At 60.2% G+C, this 24,351-nt stretch overlaps 1 protein-coding gene across 2 annotated transcripts; it reads right to left on the reverse strand.

The window, feature by feature from the left end:
• Nucleotides 1–1,269: 1,269 nt before the first annotated feature.
• Nucleotides 1,270–22,558, reverse strand: AFAP1L1 (actin filament associated protein 1 like 1). 2 transcript variants are annotated; one of them, XM_088536884.1, is made up of 19 exons: nt 22,490–22,558; nt 9,848–9,976; nt 8,597–8,680; nt 8,337–8,434; nt 8,066–8,177; nt 7,769–7,867; nt 6,562–6,773; nt 6,022–6,201; nt 5,001–5,087; nt 4,752–4,845; nt 4,519–4,671; nt 3,508–3,719; nt 3,082–3,227; nt 2,676–2,754; nt 2,454–2,568; nt 2,138–2,302; nt 1,704–1,882; nt 1,456–1,584; nt 1,270–1,333 (listed from the first exon to the last, which is right to left on the reverse strand). In XM_088536884.1, exons 1-19 carry the CDS (start codon nt 22,503–22,505, stop codon nt 1,310–1,312), a joined length of 2,313 nt encoding a protein of 770 aa, XP_088393010.1. In that variant the 5' UTR covers nt 22,506–22,558; the 3' UTR covers nt 1,270–1,309. The 2 variants fall into 2 exon arrangements, 1 of the variants encoding a protein (XP_088393010.1); XR_015914029.1 differs by lacking the exon at nt 1,704–1,882.
• Between the last annotated feature and the right edge of the window lie 1,793 nt (nt 22,559–24,351).

The following is a 24,351-nucleotide window of genomic DNA, read 5'->3' on the forward strand; positions in this document are numbered from 1 at the left end:
AGCTCAGGTGTATGTGCCCCAGCCTGGCAGCACCAATTTACCACAATAAAGCCAGCTGCAATCGAACAGGGCTTTTGGGTGGGCTGCTTGTTTGCTTTTTAAGGCATGTTTTGCCCCACGGTTGTATCCTGTGCTCCCGCACAGGGACCGGCAGCCCCAACAAGACACGGCTTTGACTGTGGAGCTGGGCAAGGGGAATGCAACAGGGAGCAGGTTTAATCTCTTGCTTATAGAATGAAGAGGACTCATCGAAGGTGGAGCCCCTCCGGGTCGGGCTGTTGACACGTTCAACTTACAGTGTTTGCTAAGGCAGGTGAGGGAGTCCCTGGTCACCCAGCACCGCCAGCCTTGGCCGGGGCGATGCACAATGTCCTTCACACACTGCCCTTGCGCTAACCCGAGACAAGGGCCGACCTATCACTTTATAAGCAGGAGTAATTCGTCCCGCTTGCTCCCTCCAGGCAGAGGAAGGGGCTTTCCCCGGCCAGAGATTCTATTAAAACCCTCTTACCCGGTTACTAAAACGAAGTGCCTTGAAGCAGTGAGCAGCAAAGGTTCATTGTGGCAGTAGCTGGCACAAATTGGTCACAGGCCCCTGTTTTCTACCACAAATCCCCTGCTTTGAAATCACTTAAAAAAAAAACTTTTAATCATCCCCTTGCTCCATTTGGACGCCATGCCTTGGCAAGCAAAGCGCCCGAGCGCAGCGGCAGAACTGCGAGGGCACCGCTGGCCAGAGCTGGTCTCGGTGCTTGCAGGGGGCGAGGGCAGAGCGTGCTGAGCTGCATCCAGCCTCAGCCCCTTGCAGCGCTGCCCAGCTAGGATGACAGACGCTTCCTGCTCCCTCCTGCCTTGTTCCAGGGAGGAAATGTTGGACAAGTTCACTTGGATGAAGGACGTGTGATCAGACCCTCATAAACCCCGCTGCTGCAGCAGCCAAACTCCCCAAAGAGTCCATGGGCACTTGGGAAAGCCCCAGGCTGGCACATGCTGAGCCCCGTAAATTGGAGCCTGAAGCAGTTGTGTGGAGGGCCAGGCTCCCGCACTCCTCAGTGCCAAAACTCCATGTGGACACGCCAGGACGAGGGGCGTCCCCGCAGCCCTGCCCCGCCAAGGATCCCCTTACCCCCTATCTCCCCTCCCATCCCGCCCCCCATCCCGCATTTATCACAGTGCCCAGGCGAAGGGATGCTGCTGCAGCGGGGGAGCCCTGCTACACCCTCCGAGCTCCGTGGGGAGATGGGCTCGCGGCTCCTCGGCGAGTCCGGGTCCGGCGGGGCGCTGCAGCCCGGCGTTCCCACAGCCCGGCTTAGGTCTGCTTCTGCTCCCATTCCTGCGAAGAGGATGGAGATGGCGTTGAGGACCGACTGCTAGGGAAGAGGGTGGCTATCAGCTTCCCACAGCTGATAGCAGTGCGAGCAGGTCCCTGAGATTTCCCATGGAGCGAGGCAGGACCTTGGCCTTCCGCAGCACGTTGCCTTTGTTGGCAGGGAGGATGGATGGGCTCCTCTTCCTCATCTCCGCTGCACAGTTAACGGGGACCAAGTGCTCAGGGGGGCTCCCGTTGGGCTTGCTGGCTGCTTCCTGCAGAAAAAAAAAAAAAAAGAGGCAAAAGGAGGAGAATTAGGAAAGCCATGAAGCAGGAGGAGAAAGCTCTCATAGCACTGGGATGCATTGGCAGGGAGGATGGAAGAGCTCCGTACCCCGTTCTCAGCCTTGCCCGTCACGGCCAGCCCCAGGGCCGGCCCTCCGGCCAGCGACTGCTTGAGCCGCTCCTTGACTTCGCCCAGCTTGAGCTCCAGGTCGACGCGGCGCTGCTCGTTGCGGCGGCAGCGCTCGTCCAGCTCCGCCACGCGCTGCTCCAGCTCCTGCAGCTGCTGCCCTGCTCCGCACGCACACGCGCCCGGCTCAGCGTGGGCGCACGGGGATGCCCGCGCCAGCCCCGTCCTCCCCCGTGACACTAGATGGGGCTGCTGGGCCACGCGTGAGGCTGCGGCCAGCCCTGCCCGGTGCCACCAGTGCCACTGAGTGGGTCCCTGCATCCCGCTGGGCATCACCCTCCCTGGCAGGGATGGGGATGTCATGGCCAGGATGGGGCTCGTGGCCGCCCCGGTGCCTTCGAGCGGCCCCCACCTACCCGTGCAGCCCTTGGCAGCCTCCCGCAGCTCCCGCTTCTCCTTGCGCAGCAGCAGCAGCTCGCTGCGGATCGACGCTTTCTCCTTCTCCAGCTTCTCCTTCTCTGTCAGGAACCGCCTGGCATCCTCCTCCGCCCGGTTCTTCCCGTACCTGTACTGGTTGGCATCTGCACGGACAGATGCCAGAGGACGTCACGAAAGCTCGGGCCTCGGCAAGGCTCAGCCTGCGTGGCCCAGTCCTGTCCCTGGGCTCGTTGGCCGCAGCAGGACGCGTTGGGAAGGCCCGGCCGCCCGTGGGCACGGACAGACCCCACTCACTCGACGCGTGCCTCTTCACCGTGACCTGCGGGTCCACGCGCCGCGACTTCTCGCTGCAGGAGGACGCGTGGCGCTTCACCTGGGCTCCCGACGGCCGCGCCGGCGGCTCCTCGGCCTGCAGCGGGGACAGGAGAGCGTGACAAAAAGCCACCGGTGGGGACCTTGGGCATGTCACTGGCATGGCGGGCCGTGGGACGCGGTGCCCGTCCCTGCCGCGCTCACCTGGACCTTCTCGTAGGGCACGTCGTCGTAGACCACGCGCGACGAGTCCGCCCGGCCGTCCTGGCAGGAGCTGGCCCACCTGCGGGACGGCAGGGACGGCTGCCCTCAAAGGCTTCCTTCCCCGGCCACCTCCGGCTGGTGCCTCAAAGAGCCCTTTGATCTCCCAGAGCTTCCAGACCGCTCTCCAGCTCCCGCTGCGAGTGCTCGCTCGACCCCGTGCAAACACGCACGTCCCTTCACCGGCGCTGCTAAAACCCCTCCTGCTCCGTCCTGCCCGAGGGAGCCTGCCCTGCTCCAGGGAATATCAGTTCCCGGGATGTCAGCTCCTCCCATGGACACATTGCAGCCCCTGCCTCCTCCGCAGAGCCCGCGGGGCTCGGGAGCACCGTCACGGCCCGCTCCTTACAGGTAGGAGTGCCGCACCGCCGTCACGATGCTGGCGATCGTCTCCACGTCCACGTAGTCGTAGTGCAAGGCCTCGGGCGCCGTGGCGGAGCCGGTCTCCACCAGGAGAAGGCCCAGCCAGCGGCCTAGATCTTCCAAGCAGCTTGCCTGGGTGGCAGGGGAGAAGGAGAGGCTTGGGGTGCATGGCTGGCCCTGGATACAGGCTCTCCTTGTGGCCCTCCAGCCTGGGGCACCCCCAAAGCAAAGTGGGACCGGGCAGTGTCGTAGCCCTGCCTTGCTCCTTCCTCCCCATGTGAATCCTCACAGCAGAGAAGGGCCATCGGGAGCACAAGCCATGGGGTTGGGAGGGCCCAAGGAAAAGCATGGGCACAGCAAGACCCATTCCCCCAACTCCAGCGCCGTCCCTTGCTCCGCCACCCCAACGCACCTCCAGTGCGGACACCTCCTGCCCGTGGCGAAGGATGCGGAAAGCGAAGGGGTGCTTGGGGCCCAGTCCCGGCACCACCTCGCAGCCCCGGAGGACAAGGGCGTTCACGTGGGTCCGTAAGTCCGTGCGGTCCTTGTGGAAGTAGAGTGTGTTGTCCTTCAGGCGACACCAGCGCTCCTTCCAACACTGGTTGACCAGCACATTGAGGTAACCTGGAAGAAAACAGAAGGGTCTCAACAGCTTCTTGGAAGTGCCTTGGCCATGAGTACAGTCAGTGGAGGTGGGAAGAAAGAGCTATGGAGTCCTCATAGCAGCCTGGTTCTTGGTGAGGAGCTCCAAGGTCAGCAGCCCAGCGAGAGCTTGGGTGGGTTTTGCTTTCCCTACAGCTTGTCCTCATGCAGTACAAACCCTCTTTGCTGTACTGCTCTGTGCTGTTATGGGATTGTGAACATCTGAGAACCTCAGGAGATCACAGGGTCTTGGTCTCTCTCCTTTCAGTTGTATAACTCTAGTTGTATTCTCAGCAAAAATCTCCTGAGGCCCAAAGCAGCTTTGTGGGAGTGAAGACTGGCAGGTTTGACTGGCACCTGATAAGTATGAAGAGCGATGAGGACACCACCATGAGCATGAGGACATCACTATTTCTGGTGTGGAACTGGGCTTGTGACAAGACTGTCTGGAGACTATGGCCCAGATCCAGGTCCTCATGCAATGACAGAGCATTTATTCCTTGCATACCTCAGTTTCCCCACACGTGGCTGGGCACCTCTGGGCCCAGGTGATGTGCCAGCTCAGCACCACGCAGCCACCTGAGTGTTTTCTGTGTCTCTGAGGACAAGGGATGACCTGGATCCAGACAAAGCTCCCTGTGAGCTCGATCCAATTCCCCTCATCCCACATCCTGTCCCGTGCCCTGTCCTCCACGCGCTCCATCTGGCAAGGAAAGCAGGCCAGGTCCCCACCAGCCCCCATGGACACCGAGAGCCTGTCACCACCACGGCCCTCACGAACCGCAGCAGGGGATGTCCTCCTCGGTGGAGGAGGTCTGCGTGTCCTCGGGAGAAGGCTTCTTCTTGGAGAAGCTGATGATCCTGGTGATCTTCTTCCCCGCCGCCCGGCTCATGGAGCCCTTCAGGTCAGCCAAGCCGCTCCTCTTGCCTTTCCCTGCGGAAGAGAGCGCTCCCGGTGACGTTGTGCTCCCGCGGCACGGCCTGGCACCCGCCTTGCGCACCGAGGGCCCTCACCGTGCTCGCAGGGCTCCCTGCGGGTCCCGGGGGAGCAGGTCTCGCCCGTGGCCACGCTGTCCGAGTCCGACGTGTGCTTCTCCTGCGAGAGCCGCTGCGGGGAGGAGCAGGGCACCCGGATCAGCGCGGCCGGACGCGTTCCTTGGCCTCTCGGAGCCCTGTGTCCTCTCCCCGGGAGCCTCGCAAGCTCCGCGGAGAGGAGGGAGCCTCAGCCCCTCGCCTCCTCAGCAGGGCAGTTAGAAACACCACCTTGTCCAGGTCTGTCTTGCGCAGCATCGCTGGGGACGTGGGGGCTTCCTGGCCACCGGCTCCCGCACCGCTCGCCTCCTTGATCACCTGCAAAGACAAGTCTCTGAGTAGCCCCTTGCGCTTCCCGGCGGGACCGTTCAGGGTGCGAGTCCCTCAGGGGCGGTCCAGTTTGCCTGTGGGTCCAGGCACAGTTTGGCTCCTATGGAAACATCTCCATAGTCAAGATGTGCAGGGATGGGGGTGACAAGGAAAGGGACGTGGGTGCACAAGTTGCACGCAGCATTTCCAGCGCAGCAGACCTCACAACCCCTATTTTGCAGGCTGGCAGAGCGTGGCTCACCAGGGCCATATAAAACAACCTGGTTTCCCATGCTTGGGACAAGCAGCCTGGACGTGTGGCCAGGCGGGAGGCTCTTGAGGAAACATTCTGGCGGGACACAGCTGCCATAAGGGCCGCCCTTCCTGCGGCCTGCTTCCCAGCCTCCGGAATGGGCAAGCAGGACACCCGCATCTCCGGAGGAGACCAGCCAGAGGAGACAGGGCAGCTCCCAGGCTCCATGCAGAGGGAATGGGGTCGGGACAAAGTCTCCTGCTGCTGCTTGTGGGAGTGCAAAACCCCTTTTGTGCCCCGCCAGCTCAGCCACGGAGCCTGTCCCTGCTCCCTGCTCCCTTCTCCAGGGCCTCCCACCCCAGAACAAAGGCAGGAAAGGGCTGCGGAGCAGGGGAGGGGGCAAACAAACATCCCCACCCCGCTGCCTCCTGCAAGGGGCTGGGGCTATCAGCACAGGAGACGCCGGGGGGCCTGGGAAGCAGCCAGGCAGCTCTCACCGCGCCGGGGCTCGCTGCTGGGGAGCTGATAAGAGATGAGACACAAGCCCCTTCCCCTTCGAGGGAGATAAGGCCTTTCCCAAGGGAGCCCACTCCCTGCTCCGGCCAAGGACGATGGGAGCTGCGTCCCTGCGGGGCAACGAGCCAGGAGGGTTGGTAGCCGGCCCTGGCGAAGCGGAGGCCACCGCGGTACCTTGAGCCACTCCTCAGCCTGCTCCTTGCTCTGCACGGCCAGCACCAGCGCCTCGGCCCCCGGCAGCGTGAAACGCAGCTCGTGCTTCTTGCGCCGCCCGTCCTTGGGCACGTAGATGACGTTGCAGGTGCCCAGGGGCACTTCCACGTGCGGCTGGCGGTCTTTGGAGCTTTTGTAGCACTGGGAGAAGCAAAGGGAGCCATTCTGGGACCAGCCAACCCTGCTGGCCCTGCTGCTGTTTCGGGGCATCCCGGGTGTCCCTTGCAGGCTCCCAAGTGTGTGGCACAGCTGGAGGTGGCTCAGTCTCTGCAGCAGACAGTTGCAGCAGGGCTGCGGGACCCCTTCTCCCTCCCCTCTGCTAGCCAAGCTGTGCCCCTAAGAGGGGAAACACTCATTTGTTCACCAAGGCAGCAAGCTCCTTTCATGGGACAGCCCCAGTCTTAAGGACAAGCTCTAGATTAGGGCATCAGCATCTTCTTTCAGCCCGGACCTGACCTCCCTCCCAGCAACCGGCCCGGTTTCTCGCCCCGCCGGGCTCACCAGCAGCTTGTTGTCCCGCACGATGGTGAGCTGCTTGGCCCACTGTCCGAAGCGCTTCTTACGCAACAGGAAAGCGCAAATCCTGCAGTCCTTCACCAGGTTCATGGAGGCTTCCTCTGACGGCCACTGGTGTGTCAGCTGCTGGCCCTTCCCCTCCTCCTCCTCCTCGTCGTAGGACTCGTAAGAGCTGCTCATTGCATCCGAGTCGTTGTCTGGGAGGAAGGACGCGCTCATGTCACCCCTGTGGGCCACCCCAGGGCTGCTCCCGTGCAAGCTCTCGTGCTGACGGGTGTCCCTTCTCCCCACCAGCTCCACAACAGCGCTGCACACAGGGTTGGATGAGCTCCATGTTACACTCTACAAACAGCAGCATTTTGACCCCGAGTGTTTCCATTGCGCTCATTTCCCTTCCATATAACTCATGACGCCTGTGGGCCAAAAGCCAAGCCCAGAAGCATCCTGCTTCTTTGCAAACCTCAGGCGTCTAAAATGTGGATTAACCACCTGCAACGCAGGCTCATGCACTCGCCCGCTGCCCCACAGGCACCCAGGGGAGCCCCATGCTGCAGCAGTGTCCCTGCCCGTGTCCCACCTCCTCGGTGGCACAGGAAGCTCAAGGAGGTCACGGCAGAGCTGGCTGCGGAGGTGGGGACTCCCCTTCCCGACGCTGGGAACAGACACGGCGCTCAGTGCGTGCGTTCTGCGAGGCAAACAGGAGCCCGGCTCGCGTGCCAAACAGCGCCCCGAGCGCTTTCCAGGCGGCTGGGCAAAGGGCCTCTGACACGCGAGAGGTCCTTGGAGCCTCAGCCCTCCCGGCAGCCGGGCAGGAGCTGGAGAGCCGTCATCTGCACGCGAAGCCAGGGGCTAGAGGCGGATGCGTTTCCAGAAACTTGGATGTGGAAAATATACACCAAGATAAAAGCCAGGCTGCTGGATCTCTAGCTGGACAATCTGTCAGGCCATTTTATATATATGACCTTGTGGAGAGCATCAGGTGGCTGCGTGTGGTTGTGACACAGGAGCAACCCAGGAGAGCCCAGCCCTCCCCTGCCCTCTCTCCCTCTCTACTTGAGCATCATGGCCCTGAGCTCTGGCACAGACAGACCAGACTTCCAGGATTTGCTCCTGCCTGCTCAGAGCCATGCCACAGGCCCAGACTTTGCCCAAACTCTCCGCCAACCCCCACTGAGAGCCCCCAGATACTTACAGGAGGTTTTTTGCTCCCCATTCATCCTGGTGACGGGGTAGTTGCTGTCTGCATCCTCATAATATCCGTCTTCGATGGAGTTGGGCGGGCTGGAGCTGTCTGTGGAGGAAGCAGAGGGCAGGCAGGCTGGTGAGGTAGGACATCCCCTCATCAGCGTTTCCTTCCCTGGGACGAGCTACCAAGCGTGCCGAGGGGCTCCTTGCTTTCCTGCGCTGGGAGAGGACACTTGGAGCCCTCCGGGATGCAGATGTGGAGCTCACGGGGCAGCAACTCTGCCATCCCGGGCACAGGACTTACTGCGGGACGTGATGTACTCCGGGGCCTTGCCCGGGCCCAGAGGCAGCGCTTCCTCGTAGTAATCCTCAGGTGGAGGAGTCGTGGGCAGTGGTGGAGCAGGGTCCACAGCAACCTACAGCAGATACAGCATGAGCATTAGCCAGGCTGTGCAGATGGGCTGTGAGACCCCAAAAGGGCTGTCACCGTCACGAGGTGGCTGCCACCATCTGCAGTGCCAATATAGAGGTTCTCCGAGCAGGTCAGACCTCACACTGGATGTCCAGGGACTTACACTCTTTGCTGGCGGGCTCCTCGCGAGCTCCAAGCCGATGCCATCGCTGGTGTCCCCATCCTCCTCCTGCATGTCCTGGAGATCCCGCAGGTCACAGTCTGGCAAGGGGTAGGAGAGAGGGTGAGGAGAGCAGTGAAACCCCATCCAGGCCATTTGGATTGGCTCAAACGTGCCCGGGATTAGCACTGCACCCGCTGGGTGCTGCATCCCAGGCGGGGGGAACAAGGCGCCACTTGGCACAACCCTGCGGCTGATCGTACCGAACTCCTCGAAGAGGGACTCCACGAAGCTGGTGCCATTGCTCAGCGACGCCGTGTTCACGTACAGGTAGTCCACGTCCTTCCCTGCGGAGCGATGGGGGAAGCTCTGAGTGCAGGGACAGGGGACAGCGCCAACATCCCTCCTCCATGGCAAACGCTAGCCAAGGACACGGGCCACCGACTCATGCTCATCTAGTTGGGGTGCCCCAGCGGTGGGGAACTACTCGGCATGAGGAGCCCGGGGAGCAGAGGAGCGTTGCCAGCCCCACCGGGAGAGGGATGGAGGGAGCTGGGGAACTCCCGGGTGCTGCCTTTCCATGGAAAGCCCTGCGCTCAGCAGAAACGGGAAGCAGGAAAACCTCAGCGCTCCGGCGTTTCCACAGGAAGCGTGGGGCAGGCTCAGGCTGGCTGCACCCCCAGCACGCAGCCCCCGCGCCGGCCCGTTTGCACGTGAGCCCACTGCTGTTCGCACGCTGGCCAGCCCCGGGCGCGCTTGTCACCAGCGCTCAGCACCCGACGTGGGACAGGGGCCTCTGGAGTAGCCAGGGCAGCTGCTGCAGAGAGCGGCCAGGGAATGAAAGGGGGCAAAACAGCCCTGAAGCGGCCAGGAAGGCGCTTGGCATGAGAACAGCGAGGCCTGCAGCTCCCCTCGCTCGCCAGGTGGGAAAGGGCGAGGAAGCGCATCCCTAGCCGGAGGGCTCCCGTGGATCACGGGGACGGAGCCTGCGGAGCGTGCGGGCTCGTGTGCGACGCCGGTGTCTCCGCTGCCCAAGGGCACCTGGAGGACTCCCTGCACCAAGGGCAGCGCCAGTGAGGCACATCCCTGCCTCCAGCAGCCAGGAGAAGCGCTAGGATGCTCTCCCGAGGGAAGAACAGCAGCTGTGGGAACGCAGCACCGGCACGTGCAAGGAGAACCCCGTGCTCCTTCCCATCACCTCCACCTCGCCGTGCCCTTCGGTTCTAGCTCTGTTCAAATAAATCCCACTGCAGGTTATGGCAGAAGCAGCCCTGCTTCCTGCTGCTGCAAGGATCCCATGGGCCAGGCCTGTCCCTTGGGCACCATGGCAAGAGCGGGCATCAGGGCTCCTTGACCAAACCAGCTTTTCCCCTGTCCCACTGTGGCTTTTTTGGCCAGGTCCAGGTCATGGTCCCAGCTGTGGGGGTGTCCTGCAGAGCTGCCACGCTGGGGACACTTTGGGGACACGCGCTGTCCCTGGGCCACAGGGTGCAGCGCGAGGCGGATGCACTGACCTGGCGGCGGCTGCAGCTGCTGCAGGATGGTGGCCACGGCCACCTTCTTCTCCTGCGTCGTGGAGCTCAGGTACTCGTGGTCCAGCAGCTTGAGCAAGATGCTGAGCTCTGGGAGGAGCTGCTCCAGCACTGCGGGAAGCAGGAAAAGCCCATTAGCCAGGATGGGGTCACAGCCCTTGGCTTCAGCCAGGGCTACAAGGACAAGGCAAAGCAAGGCACAGGGGTGCCTGTGTTTCAGGAGCAAGAACACACAACTTGGTACCCAGCCAGGCCCATGGAGGTGCCCCAGCCTCCCCCTCGCAGCAGTGGATGCACAGGGTTAGGAGCAGAAGCAGCAATAGGAGGAAGGGGATGGAGGAGGCCAGGAACACTTTCCAAGGCAGATCTGGAACATTTTGACCCACCTTCTGGCTCCAAACCAGGACAAGCTTCTAGGAATCCAAATAGGGATTGCACTATCCTGCCCCTGCAGTGGGTTTCTCCAGAAGTGCAACGCACAGAGTGCCTGGGGCACTGCCAGGCACGTGAAAATAGACAAGTGAAAGAGCATGTTTGGAGCAGGACTATGCAGAGCTGCCAGGTGTTGCCCAGTGTCCCCTCGCTGTGACAGGGCCTGCGTTGTGACAGCAGGAAAGGAGCCCCTGCCCCGAGCCCCTGCCCAAGGTGGGCAGCGTTTCCTCGGCCTTTGCTGCCAGGAAAATGGGTCTTGTTCCTTGATGTCCTCTGAACAAGACAAGGCAAAACGGAGCTGGATGGGAGTGCGGGGCCCACACGCTCTCCTGGCTGGGCTCCACCGTGCAGACGGTACCAGGCAGAGCGCAGCCGCGGGGCCCACCAGCTCATCCAGGGATGCTCTGGTGATATCGCGAGGAGCTCTTCCAGATGCCTAAGATACCCACATCTGAGAGGCCAAGCTCGGGGACAGCAGCAGCCCTGCAGCTCTGGAGGCTGCAGGAGGCGGGGAACAAGCTGCTGTTTGCAAGATCCCTTCTCTTGGCAGGCAGCAAGCAAAAGCCACTGGAGCAGAGCTGAAGCGGGATTGCAGCTGGTTCCGGGTCTCCGAGGACAGGAGGAGAGGCTGGGGTGACTGCAGAGGCAGCTGTGACATGGTGAGGAGCAGGGAAGGGGAGAGCACACAGGGAGCACAAGGGCTGGGCACATGTCACGGGCAGCATCACCTCTCTGCCCACACCTCCACGGTCTTCCCGGGGCTGGGGATGGAAACCAAGGGATGCAACCTGTGGCCGCTGGGCTTTGGTGGCACTTGGAAGCGAGCAGGACAAGCTGCCACTGCAGCACAGGGCGGCAGGAGTTGGCACCGAGTGCAGGTGGCAGGACAAGGGCAGGATGCTCTGCTTTTAGAGATGCTCAGGACCCTCATTCCTTAACTCCAGCTACCCAAACGCCACCACTTCCCAACACCCATCCAATACTGGGCTGCTGCAGATTTGACCCAGGATTCTGGTGGCGTGGGAGGGGACAGTGGTTGTTAAAAACATTGTCCCCCTTCAACCTTCTACGAGCCAAAGGCCAAAGCAGGGAACAGGTCCCCTGGGAAGAGCCCATGGAAGCCAGCTGCAAGTTCACTCCAAGGCAGGGACAGGAGGAGGAGACCAGCTGCTTTGCAGAGGTTTCTGGCTGAATGGGAGCCCAACGGGAGCGGGTCCCTGCGCCTTCCCGCAGCCCTGGCCAGCTGCACCCGCAGCAGCAGACGGGGCTGATGCAGAGCAGGTCGAGGGGGCCCACGGGCCTCCTGTGGAGGCAGCGTCTCCAGCCCCATCCCGCCGCGCCAGGACGCGAGGCAGGATGCGGCTCGCGAGCCCCTTCCTGCTGCCGGCCTCTATCTGCACAGACCTTCTGCTTCCTCCTCCCCGCCGGAGCCAAGGCAAACACGAGCGGCAGCCCTTTCAGCAGCATCCCGCTGCCGCGGGCACGCATGGAACCAGGGAGGATGAGAAACCTCAGCACTCAAACCTCAGCTCAGGCCAGGATGGGGCCGGCAGCCTGCGGGACGGAGAGCGCGGTCGCAGAGGGACCAGGGCTGCCCGTCCCCACGAGCATCGCTGAGCCCTGGGGCTGGGGAACGTCCCCAGCAGGGATGGAGCCGGGAATGCCATCCCAACGATGCTCTGCTCCATGCCCCCCGCCAGCACAGAGCGGCTCCAGCCGTGCCAGAGCCTCACACGTGTGAGGCCCTCCCTCCCTCACACGCAGGACGGGAGCGCTCCCCCCACGCAGCAGTGCTGCCGGGAGGGTTTCCCGGCCCGGTGAGACATCCGCCTCCGGCCCTCGCCAGGATGCAGCTGCAGGACCTGGCGGGGTGCTGGGCTAGCAGGGGACAGCGCGGCTTGAGCAGCAAGGTGCCCCCCTGGCCCTCCGCTTCTTGCTGAGCATTTGGTGAGGACCTAGGGGAGGCATTGGGCACCTTCCCCATGTCCCACTGCAGCTCCTCTCAACAGGCTCCCAGGTGGCCACGAACTACCCTGGAGGAGATGGGGACCACACACGCACCCTGCATTAGTGCCACAGAAGCCCGTGGGCCTCCCCATTCCAGGCCATCTCCCAGCACATCCACAAGCCCGGGTGCCAGAGGTTCAGCCCAGCTGGGGGAAAAAGCGCAAATAAATGTCTATTAATAGCCACGACGCTGGCCCTGCGCATGGCAAGAGGGGCTTGGAAACCCAGAGCGCCCGATAAGCGAGCTCTGCGCCCGGCGTTGCAGCCGGGTGAGCTCAGCAGCGATGCCGGAGCCGATGAAGGCTCCTTTGTGTCCCCTGGCTGAGCCGTCCCCTCCGTCTCCCTTGTTCAACACGCGCCAAAGCGCAACGGGGGGGAAGAGCCAGTCAAAGGGGCCTGTGATCCGAGCGGAGGGCGCACGGAGCGCCAAGCCGGGCCCCTGCCCGCCGGGGAGCGCGGGAAGGGGAGGAATTCGTTTCCGACACTGCCAGCCCGGAGCAGGTTAGCGAGGCGGTGGCAGGAAGCAAGGGGAGAGCTGCTGCGCCAGGGGGTTATCCCACGCACACCCCCCAAGGGAGCCTGGAAGGGAAGCAGCGGCAGCACATCCAAGGACCCTGCTGCTCTCCCAGGAAAAGGCACTGCTGCATCCGAGCAGCCACCGGTGCCAGGGTCTGCAGGGGCTTCATCCCCAGCCTAAACCCAGACAGGGCCCATTTGCTGCGCTGGGCTTTGGAGGCCCAGAGAGGGGCCGGGGAGGGAGCCAGCTCACAGCCCGCTCCTCTCCAAGGGACTCTCCTCTCCCAGGACTCCTCTATTTTTAGTCCCTGCAGGCGCTTCCCTCCCAGGGACCCACTTGCACGGTGCAAAGATAAGGGCGCCAGCGCAGAGCCCATCTTCCCCGCCTCCCCGTGCTGCACTCAAGTGCAAAAGCAAGTCACACTCCAGCAACCTGCAAGAAGGAGGAAGAGGCTCCAGCTGGGCCGATGCAGGAGTTTCCTGCAGGACACGGAGCGGGAAGAGCTGCGGACACGCAGGGGGTTGCAGCCCCACGCGATGCCGCCTCAGGGAGTTTCTCTTTCCCAAGAAGCCACATCCGTGCTGAAAGAGCCCAGCCACGATGCACCCTGCAGTGCACAGGGACACCCACGTGGCCACCGGCCCCTCCGCTAGCCCAAGGCAGGGCCACCCAGGTGCCGAGCAGCCCGCGGCTCCGTCCCTTCCTGCCTGATCCCAGCCGCGCTTCCTCCCGCGCCAGGTGAAGGCTGAGGAGGAGGGGGGGAATCGGATGCCGGGAGTGACGGCCATTGTTTGTAGCTAAAATAAAACCCCAGCAAAAATAAAAAGCTTCCTGTTGGCGCAGGCAGGGCCTCGGGACAATCCGCCGGGCTGCGGAGGGCTCTTTAGAGCCGCTGCCGGCAGCAAACAAACATTTATAGCTCCCGGGGAGCTGTAAATAGGCGGGGTGGGGGCCGGGGAAGGGGCACAGCCGGGGGCTTCGGGAATGCAACGGAGCATCCTGTGACGGCAGCCGGACTTGGCCACCACCCACGGAATGGGGTTCCAGTGGGAGCTCCCCCGGGAAGCCCTGGCATCCCGAACGTGCTGCCGCTTCCCACCGAGCGGGGCCGACCTTCACCATCCTCTCCGTGCGCTGAGGAGGAGGATGGTGCCTCAAGCCCCTGTGCAAGGCTCCGAGGCCTTTTCCATTCGCACGGAGGTTTCTTTTCCCAAGGAAAGGAGGTAGTAGGGAGGAAGCGCCCGGGCGGGGGGAGATTTGTGCCTTTGTGCCAGCCGTGGTCCCAGAGCTGCACTCCCCAGTGCTCATGGGGCACGTGGCAATGGGACCTCCCTGCCAGGAAGAAGAACTGGGGATGGCTGGAAAGAACCTCCTCCGCATCAGCACTGCTGGGTACAGAGACACAGAGCAACTTGGCACGCTGCAGCCTGGAGGGCTTCAGAGAAAAGGCAACCCTTAATTATCACGCTTGAGCCCTGGAAACATCCCGTAACAGTGGAAGATTTGCTAAGGGGCTGCTGGATACACATGAATCATCTCCTCCCTGGAAACAAGGGCCCCTTGAGCAGGCGGATGAGGAAGGAGCATCTCAGCCTCAGCATCAACCCACTCAGCAGCGTTAACCCGAGTGGGTTGGTCATGTTTCCATATAGCAGGAGGGCCACCCCATCCCCAGCCCTGGCCCTTCTGCACCCACACAGCGATTAACCCATCGCCTTCAGCGTCGCTGTCCCCGGGCTGGACACACTGCCCTGCTCCCAGAGGAGACCCGGCTGGGATGGAGCAGACCCGGCTGGGATGGAGCAGACCCGGCTGGGTAAACCCAAGCCTGTGACCTTCCCTGCACGCCCAAGAGAGGAATTCATCCCGTCCCACCACGTGCATCCTTCCCGAGCACTCCATTCACCAGGCAGGCACACACGTCCCCAGGGGATTTCATCATCGTGACCTTACACTAATGCATATCCTTAGCTGATAACCTTGGAAAATCAGAGATGAACATGAAACCTGCTTGCTTAAGGGGACAAGCTCTCCTACTGGGTCTCCCTCTCAGGGTAATTGCTCCCTGGCTTCTCTTTTTACATGAAGGAACCTGCAGGTTTTGGAGGGGCCCCTGCTACCCCTGTCCCAGGACTGGGGATTGAGCAACCAGGGAGATTAAATAGCAAGAAGGCTGCCCCAGCAGTGCCTGCCCATCCTCCCTTATCTTCAACCCAATCTACTCCAGAAGCCCATCCCGACAGTCCAGCAACTCTTCCTAGCACAAAGCCACCACCACGGACAGCCCAGAGCCCAGTGTAGTGGCACAACAAAACAAGCACCGTGTCAGCTGCTCTTGGCACCATTTGGGAGAAGGGTCCTGCCCTGGCCCGTTTCTTTTGCCAGCAATGCCACATTTTCCCCTTGTATAAATAGCTCTGCACAAAGCCTTATCTCCTGGCCTGGCTCGCAGCAGCTCGCCTGGAGGACGGCGGAGCAGCAAGGCCCATCCTGGGGAAAGCAGCAGTGCCGACCCGCCAGCCGCACGGAAGGAGCTTCTCCGAGTCCTCCGCCAGCCCACAGGCCATGGCAATTCCCTGCCTTTCACGCAATTCCCTGCTTTTCACTACGGAGCTGCACTGGGGCTCTGGGCAGCCTTGCCCCTAACGATGCTGCCCAGAGGGACGGGTGCTGCTCTGTAGCCGAGGGGATGCTCATGCTCAGAGCTCGGCTCCAGGCCTGGAGGAGGTGCTGGAAACCCTCCACCCCTTGCCTTTCTGGTGGGCACCTGCCCAGTAAAATCCCACCAGGGCACTGCTTCTGATGAGAAATAACTCGCACAGGGCAGAGGGTTGGGGCCAGCCCCCATGGGGAAGCCATAGGCACCTTGGAGTTGCCAAGAATGTTTAAAGTGACATGGTTGCTGGAAGAAACAGCCTGCGAAGTCCTCGTCAGACTGTAGACACATCCTTCCTGCAAAACACCTTTCCCTGCTCTAGGGCACGCTGTGCCCTGGCTCTGCATGTCCTCAGACGGCGGCTGTCACACGAGGCTGCTCACCCGCAGCACCCAGCTCTGCTGCATCCCTCTGCAACAGGGACCAGCGGCCCACTGGTATGGGGGATCTCTGCTTTGCACAAAAATATGTTAAAGATCTGTCTTAGAAGCAGCTTGGAAACTGAGCGGAGAAAGGGGCCGCTTTTGCAGCCAAGCAGATAAGCAACTCTGAACCCAGAGGGACTCACAGTCTCTCCAGAGCGGTTGAGGACACAGTGCCCAGAAAGCTTCCCCGTGCTGGGTGCTTCTTCCAGAGCCAGTGCTCACCTCATCTAACAGAGGCTCTTTGTGGTCACTGTCACTCTCTGTCCCTTGTTTAGCCACAGGCCACCAGCCAGACGCTGCCTTTGCAGCTGCCTACGGAGCCAGAGCCCTTTGCCAGGGCTGCAGGAGCAAAACTCCAATGATGCTCAGCACTGATGGGTGACATCGAGGTTCCTGCGTGGCCGGGATGCCTCCAGGCACATGGGACACAGAGCTTTAAAAGTTAGGCAGCTCTCCCTTGGCCCATCCTTGGGAAGCCAGGTCTAAACACATCCAGAGGAAGGGAAAGGAGAGCAGAGACAAACCCAGTGGAAAGAAGCTGGCAGGGCGCGATGCCGGGGAGCCGTGGCCATCCCGGCAGAAATGTGAGCGCTGCCCCAGTGCAGCACGAGTCTGCAGGAGCATCTAGCACCGGTGGAGCCAGAGCAGTGCAGGCAATAGTTAACTGGCTGATTAAACTGCGTGCAAACACCTCCTGCGACTGAGCCAGATAAGAACCTGCATTGCCCCATGCTGTAGATGGGGACCCCCATGGCCAGGGGCTGCCCTGCCTGGGGCTCAGCAGCAGTTTCTCCCTCTCCTAGAGATAAGGGGGGGTCATTTGCTTTAGCTTGCCCAAAGCAAACTTCATTCCCCTAAAACAAAGAGGGCTGCAGCTGATCCCAGAGGAGGAGGGGGTTTCTACTTCACTCTTACTGCTGAGCAAAGCAGGGAGCAAAGCAAATAAAAGGACTTGTTGTCATTGCCTGCAGTCAAGGTATTACTGACTAACCCCCGGCTTACATCCCCTAGCAGGACATGGGGAAAAAGGCACTACTTTGTCCTCACTCCCAGCGCTGCAAACAGGGCTGGGGAAGGACCGAAAACCAGGGACAAGTTGTTTCCAGATACAGCTGAGACTCACCCGTGTGCTTAGCTCTATAGACATGCAAGGACCAGAATCAGTCATTAAAGGCTGCATTTCAAAATCAGTGCAAGCCAAAGCAGCAGAATTATGGGATGCTCTGCAAGACCAAGCCCAGGAGCGCAGGGATTGAAGCCTGAGCATGATAAGAGCTACCGGCTCAAGAACACTTTTAAATAATGAATAAAAAGAGAGATCTGCGATGCCCTTTTAAAGGAATAGTCAGGCAGGGGTGAGACCTGCTGAGTAATGTATAAAAAACAAGCTTCGGGCAAAGGAGAGATGTTAGGATTAGTCAGAACCCAGAATAAACTGTGTTTTTTCTCCCAAGCAAAACTCTAGTGTCGGCCTCTTCAAAATAAACTGTGCAGAGTGCAGCAGGTTGGCCTGGCTGCTCCATCGACACCAGGAAAAGCCTCTGGGACCTTTCCCGGCAACGGGACAAGCAGGAAGGTGCTGTGGGACAAGGAGCTGCCTATGCTCAATGGCAAGATGTCCCAGCCCTGGGGACCAGGTCACAGGAGGGAAAAGCAGAAACCAACTGTGCTCTCAATGCCACATGCTAAGAGGTGGCACAGAGAGGCTCAGGGAGGAAAACGGCTGCTTTTGTGGGCTCCAAATGCTGGAGCAAAGAGGATTGGTTTGGCCCTAGGGTGCCTGGTGCAGGCCAAGCTGTGCAAGCCAACGTTTTGCTCATCCCTGCAAACATCCACCCCGCTAAGCAGTGCAAAGGCCTGAGCAGAGCTCCAGGAGGCCTCTCCAGGTTGTGCTTTCCTGTTTGCAGAGTTGGAGCTGCTAGCTGAGATCCGAGGGGAATCCAAAGCTCACATTTCCCCTTGCCTCTTTGCTGCCTTTTGTCTCTATCACCCTCAGCACCCAGGACAGCCGAAACGATGAGAAATTGCAGTCGCTGTGGTGGGAAGGCTGCTCACCCAGCACTCAACGCTCGTCGCTGCTTTCCCCCCAGCACGAACTCCTCACTGCCCTGCGCGGAGATGGGCACAGCCTGTGTTGGTCACCAAGGGCCAGGTGGCTTCTCCAGACCTGAATTCCTCCCCTTGGGACTACTGACAGGGATTAAAAACCATCTGCGTCTCAAAAGGCCACGCTCTCCCTGTCCTGTACATCCCCACTCTTCCCTGGAGCCACGCTCCAAAACATCTCCGACTCAGTAATCCCCCCTTGGATTCAGTAACCCACCTAGGGGCAGCGGGAAGAGGAAGATTAACAGATCAGACATGTTTCTAGCAAAAGGAACCCCACACAGCAGATCCAACTTGAAAACAGAGGATAGAGAAGGGCTGGATACAAGATCCCACCTCGCAAGGCACGGGCAAGGAGAGGAAAGGATTTGCAGGAATGGGAAGAACTAGCTGGTGGATGGGGCACCCACCAGCCTAGAGCACACTCGGCTTTTCCAAACACTTTCAACCACATCGTATGACACAGACACATCTTTTCAGGGATGTTAGGAGATAGAAACACAGGTCATCTATGGAGGAAACATCCCAGCAATTAGAGGGGAGGGAATCGAGTCCCCAACATTAGCACCTCCCATGTCCAGAAAGGCCACCTGCACCCGCTTGCTGTCCCTTTAGGAGAGCTGGTTTGCTGAAAGGGCACCAAGGAAAAGCTTGGGATATGCTTGGGACTTCAGAACGGTCTCAGTGTTTGGGAGGGGAATGGGACGTGGGACGTAGGATCCCTCCGAGGGCAGGATGAGCCTATTTTCTCAGCTGAGAACAGCCCTTCCGTTTCCTCCCATTGCCAAGCTCCATCGGGAGCATCAGGTGCAGCAGCAAGGCCACCAGCCCCGAGCGCATTTCCTATCAGCTTAACCCTTTCACAGCAGGAGGGGAGAGGCAGGAAAATCAGCTTATCACAGCAGAAAAATTTAAAAATTTGAGTATATTGAAACACATGGCTCTAATGGCTCCCTCAGTGCCTGGACAAACTTACACATCTGATTTTAACATCAAGATATAGAAAGCAGGTGTCAAGCCTATTTCTACATAACTTTGCTTCCTGGATCTGTTCTTTCCAACCTTGGTTTCCTAAAGTGTAAAATTACACTGGGAATCACAAAAAACAAGAGGCTGAACCCACTGGGCGATATTCCATAGAGGGGCATTCCCTCCATCACCAGGTTCAGTGGGTTTTAATGTTCAAAATATCCAGGAAAAAAAAAACAAAAGCCATATTCAAGTCATTCCTTGCATATCTTCCAGGCACTTTCCATGCTAATTGCAGGCAATCAGAGCAAGCCAGCGTCACCCAGAACCCCTTCCTATCACTACCAGGATCACATGCACATGAAAGCCACTTCAAAAAAGAGATTTTGAAGCTTGGAAACTCCTTCCAGCAAAGATCTGTTTTTGTTCCAGACTCCTAGGAAATGTCAGTGTTTTCTCCTGCCTGCCTTTGATGAGTGGGGAGATGCATCAAAGAAAAAATCGAAGGGGCTGCAGAACCGACCGTCTGGTAGGGGGTGAAGGGGGAATGAGTTATTTTCATCCATCCACTGTGGACCCTTGGCTTAGTGTCTGCAGAGCAATGTCCCAAATGCCACTGGTTTTAGCACTACTGGGTGACAAAAACCAGGCTCTTTGGCCGCATGCAGGTGCCCTTGCTCCAGGCAGCAGGGACAAGCCAGCTGCTTCCAGTGGGGAAAGGGACAGGAGGGGATACCTGCTCTCCAGGAGGGACCTTTTCCCATGGCAGACTAGGCAGTAGCTGGGGGAGGCGAGAGGCAAGTGGACAGGACATGGGTCTGGGATGTCAGAAACCACTTCAAGCCTTCACTCTGCAAAATCTTTATCTTATGGCCCAAGCGAGTTTCTTGGCTGGCGTACAACAGGGATCCTGGAGCCGAGCCCATTTTTCTCTCCCTGTCCTCCTCTTTAAAGGCTTCTGATTATTTGGGGCGAGACAACTTTTTTAAAACAAAGCTTTCCTGAGATGCAATAAGAAATGCCCACCTGCCTCCAGGCAAGAAGACTTTAGCTTCTGTCACTGCTAAATAGCAGCACACACAAGCCCTGCAGCTCAGCACATTTGCACCGGAAAGCAGCATTTCCAGGTCAACAGCAAACTCTGGAAAGAGGCAGATTTTCCAGACAACGCAGGGAGATAGGACAGTCCCCAGGAACATTGCCTGGAGGATACAGCCGTTGCTCATGGGATAATATCTGAGAGATACAGGGGGCAAATTATTCAATGCTGCCCTGCTCTGCTTGGGCTCTGCTTCCAGCCGGGAAGGTGCGACAGAGCAGGCAGCTCCAGGAGGGCTCCGGCCCCTTTCCCTGCACGCATCCCGGCTATAAACGGGCCCGCCGCCGGCTCCAGCAGCTCAGTTTGCAGCGGAAGGAATGGCTGCAATGCGGGGGAGAGCCCCACACTTGCTCGTGCGCTAACAGCTGGGCCCGTGCGAGTTTCACCCGCTCTGCACCCCCTTCCACCGGCTACGTGCGAGGGCTGGCCGGGATTCCTGCGCGGAATCAAGAACGATCCGGGCTCCCACACACCAGCCCCGATGCCTCCCCATTCCTGTGGGCGAGCTGGAGCCAAGTTTATCCCTGACACATCTCCAGAGGCTCTGCTGGATTTAGACCGCAGATAAGTTTGGTGAGAGACCTAAACTGGTGGCATGCAAGGTCAGAGGAGTCACTACCGCCAGAAGCCATGTGCAAGCACAGCCCTGCTTAGAGCCAGGGCTCGCCACACTGAGCAGCAAACCATGAACCTCCTGGATCACACATACACACCGGGCCCTCCAAAGCAACCCCAAAGCGCCTGCAAAGAGCGCCGAGCTCCCCTGCTTTAGCCAACAGGCAAGCTGAGCCCAACACAGCTCGCTGCATGCCCTGGAAGGAAACGCACGGAGTGGGAAAAGCAATGGGAAGAGCCTGAGGATCAGAAAGCAAGAGCAAGGCAGAGCGCGCAGGGGCCGAGCAACGTGGCAAGGAAGGAAGTTGGTCCACGGTGCAGGATCAGGGAAAGGCTGGGGATGGGGGACGTGGAGCCCCTGTCACCACCAGACACCATCCCTGGCACTAGGAAGCCACAGCAGCCTCTGCACCTCCCCTCCTCTCCTCGCCGCCCTTCCAAGGGATCCCGGGCGACGAGCAGGAGGGTCTGGAGGACGTTTACATTAGCAGTGAGCACCGTGGGTGCCAGCAGCAATTCGTTACAAGCGCTCGGAGCAAAGCGGGCAGGCACCGCTGCTGTTACCATAGAAGGCACCTAGGAGGGGAAAACCAGCAGAGCGGCTCCCCACGGCAGGGCCCCGCGCTCGGAGCACGCACGGCGCGAAACCACGGGTCCGGCCACCGCAAGGGCCCTCCAGCTGAGCCCTGTGACAAGGCCTGTCCCCACCACATGTGCCAACAGCCTCTGCCAGCTCGCGGGTGGCAAGCGCTGCCCCCATCTCTGGGTCCATTCCTGAGCCCTCAGCCATTCTCTGTGGATGGCAGGGAGCAGAGGAGTTGCCCAGTTGTCCCCAGGTGCAACATGTTCTCATCCTCATCTTCCTCAGGGATCCTGTGGGAGGGGGGTGTTTCATCAGCAAGCAGGGTGCCCTGCCATACCTGGCACGAGGACCATGCGCAGCTCTGAGCACTCACGGGGCCACACCAGGAGCTGCAGGTATCTCTCATCAAGCAGCCAGTCACAGCTGGGAAATCTGCCTTTCACTTTGGTCATTTGAAAGCTATGGGATTTGGTGTCCCAAAGTTATCAGAGGGAGGAATAACAGCCACAGCACCATGTGCCACTTGACAACACTCCCTCCCTGAAAACAGTCCCCTTCAGAGCGGCAGAGCCACCCGTCCCTTTGGTGGCAAGTAAGGAGAGCCCATGGGGCAAGCGGCAGCCTCGGGGTAGGGGTGTCCCTGTCCCACCCAGGCAGCTGGGCACCAACGCTGCTCTCGGAGCACAGACACCACAACCTGCAGCCAGAGAGTCAAACCCCGCATACAAACTTTCCTCCTTTCACATGAGGAAGGGGAACTCTCAACCATCGGCTCTTTCTGGTGCACATAGAGCTGTGAATACAGCACAGCCCTCGAGGTATTCAGCATCTCCACAGCCTGCAGACCTGGTCCAGCTCCCCTCGCTGTCTGGCTAGTACTTTTGGCCGGTGCTGCTACAGCACCTGTGTGAGCAGGGTGGGAGCTCCCGTGCTGCACCCTGCGCCTCCTCCACGACCCCGGGCCGGTGCTGGGCAGCACCCCCCAACTCCTCCTCTGCTGCCTGCCACCCCCACGAAAAGCCGGTCCCTTCTCCCCAGGGCTGGCTCCAGATCCCTGCAGGTTGCTCCTTCCCAGCGCCCAGGCTGGCGCGACACGCGAGGCGGCGCGGGGGCCGCACGTACAGGGACAATGCGGATACAACGCGCACATCCCGCACCTACAGCAACCTCCCTCCGCGCACGGGGAGCGCCCAGCCCCGGGGCTGCCCCGCTTACCGCTCTGCCGGTCCATGGTCGGCGGCAGCCGCGGGCAGCGCGGCCGGCGCGGGCGGGGAAGTGGCCGGAGCAGCGGGCGGCTCGGCCCGGCTCGGCCCGGCTCGCCCCGCCCCGAGCGCCCTCCCCCCGGCAGCGCCTAGCACCGGCCCGGCCCGCCTCGGTTCGGCCCGGCCCGCCTCGCTTCGGCTCCAGAGGCTGGAGGCAGCTCTGTGACCACCGAGGGTGCTGCGAGCGGGAGCAGCTCCGCAGGCCGAGGAGAGGAGGGTGCAGTTAGGAGCAGGTCGCCCTGGGCAGCTCTGCGGTGCTGCATGTCCCTGTCACGGGCACAAGGACCTCGGCTCCTGGGTGAGCTGCTCCCTGTCCTCCCTGACCGGGAGGATCAGCAGCTCCGGGGATGCAGCGTGGGGTTTCATCTAGGGTTTCACACATGGGGGCAGCTCTCCGTGTGTTTTCCCTTAGTGGCCACCAGCAGTTTCCCAGGTGATTCCTCACACTGAGCATCTCCACCAGCAGCACCGGTCGCCTTTCACCTTCACAGCTTCCCCGTTTTGGAGTATTTGTGCCAGGGAGGGTGGCTCTGGGGAGCAAAGATCTCTGTCCTCTCACATCCCCTCTCTCCCTGGCTCCAAACCAGCCCAAACCCACTCTTCCCAGTCACTCTGCAACCCAAACCGACCACCTCAGCAGGTTGGTGTTGGCTGCAGCTGGTACCTCCTGTCTGGAGCAAGCCCCATTTTCCTCTTTTTCCTCTTGTAACACACAGTGGCAGGGTCTTCTCCAGGGCTGCGGTCAGGGTGCCAGGCACAAGACACAGCCCACCAGACTCCATCTGGTTTGTGCTTGCAACTTGCAAAGCAGCCAAATTAGCAGTGTGGGCTCAGACAGAATAACAGCTTTGCTGAAAGCCTTCCATGCCCCTGTCCCTGCCATCCCGGACTCAGAAAGGTGCTGTCCCCACGTTGTATCTGGTGAGCAGAGCCCGGGCCAGCCGTGCTGGTGCCGGTCCTGCTGGGTGTCTGCTGCCCCCGACCGGAGAGCCCCGGAGAGGCTTCCTGACCAGCAGCTCCCATCCATGCAGAGGGGCAGCAGCCAGTTATTCACTTGCAGCCAAGCGGCTGGACCCATCCCAGGAGCTGTGGGTTTGGAATCACAGCTCTTCTCATCACCTGCACTTGGACAAGAGGCACTGCAGGTCCCTGCCTCAGTTTCCCCATCTTTGCCATGCAGGCAGTTGTGAGAAACAGGTGCTCAAAATGCCCAAAAAAGACCATGCAAATAAAAAGCCTAAGTACTCCACATGGTTACTATTGTTATTAAGATGATGATTATTAATAATGATAATTGGGAGCACTGGATCCAGGCTTTATCTGCTGCTGCTGGAGATGGAAGTTTCTTACAACCTCAAACAGCAGAGCTTGATTTAGGCAGCTGCCATTTATATGGCTGGACTCATAAATACAATTGCTTCATTTACTGCTGCACTAAAGTAGACAGAAGCGATTACTGGAGCAATATTGCCGTCCCCACCTCACTCTCCAGCCCTTTCCATGCTAGCAAAAAAGCTTGTGGAGCTGCAGCTGAAGAGATCTTCACGTCAGGCACCTCTCCCATCTCACACAGGATCCCTGTTCCTGCCCTTTGTGCAATGAGCTGGGCAGCCTCAGCGCTGGGGAGCAGTGGTGCTAAAGGCAGGGAGGAGATTTGCTCTATCTGGTGTGAGATATGAAGATGGGACATTTGCAAGGAGGCCCAGAACATACAGAAGCAGAGCTAGCAAATGAGATCCTCACTGACACCCAGAAGGAAACCTGCCTGCTCAGCTCCTGTGAAGGCCTCTTGTAGCTTGCTGACTTGCTTGGGGT

Source organism: Tinamus guttatus, unplaced genomic scaffold (genome assembly GCF_059628265.1).
Source record: "Tinamus guttatus ecotype Peru unplaced genomic scaffold, ASM5962826v1 Tinamus_guttatus_pri_ptg000710l, whole genome shotgun sequence".
NCBI lineage: Eukaryota > Metazoa > Chordata > Aves > Tinamiformes > Tinamidae > Tinamus > Tinamus guttatus.

Bases quoted from the DNA above. Each gene is read 5' to 3' on its own strand.
- AFAP1L1 (XM_088536884.1), bottom strand. The intron at 2,569-2,675 runs GTGAGCGCGGCA...TCCCCGCTGCAG, and splicing joins TGCCCTACGAGAAGGTCCAG to GCCGAGGAGCCGCCGGCGCG. The intron at 1,883-2,137 runs GTAGGTGGGGGC...CGTGCGGAGCAG, and splicing joins GGCTGCCAAGGGCTGCACGG to GGCAGCAGCTGCAGGAGCTG.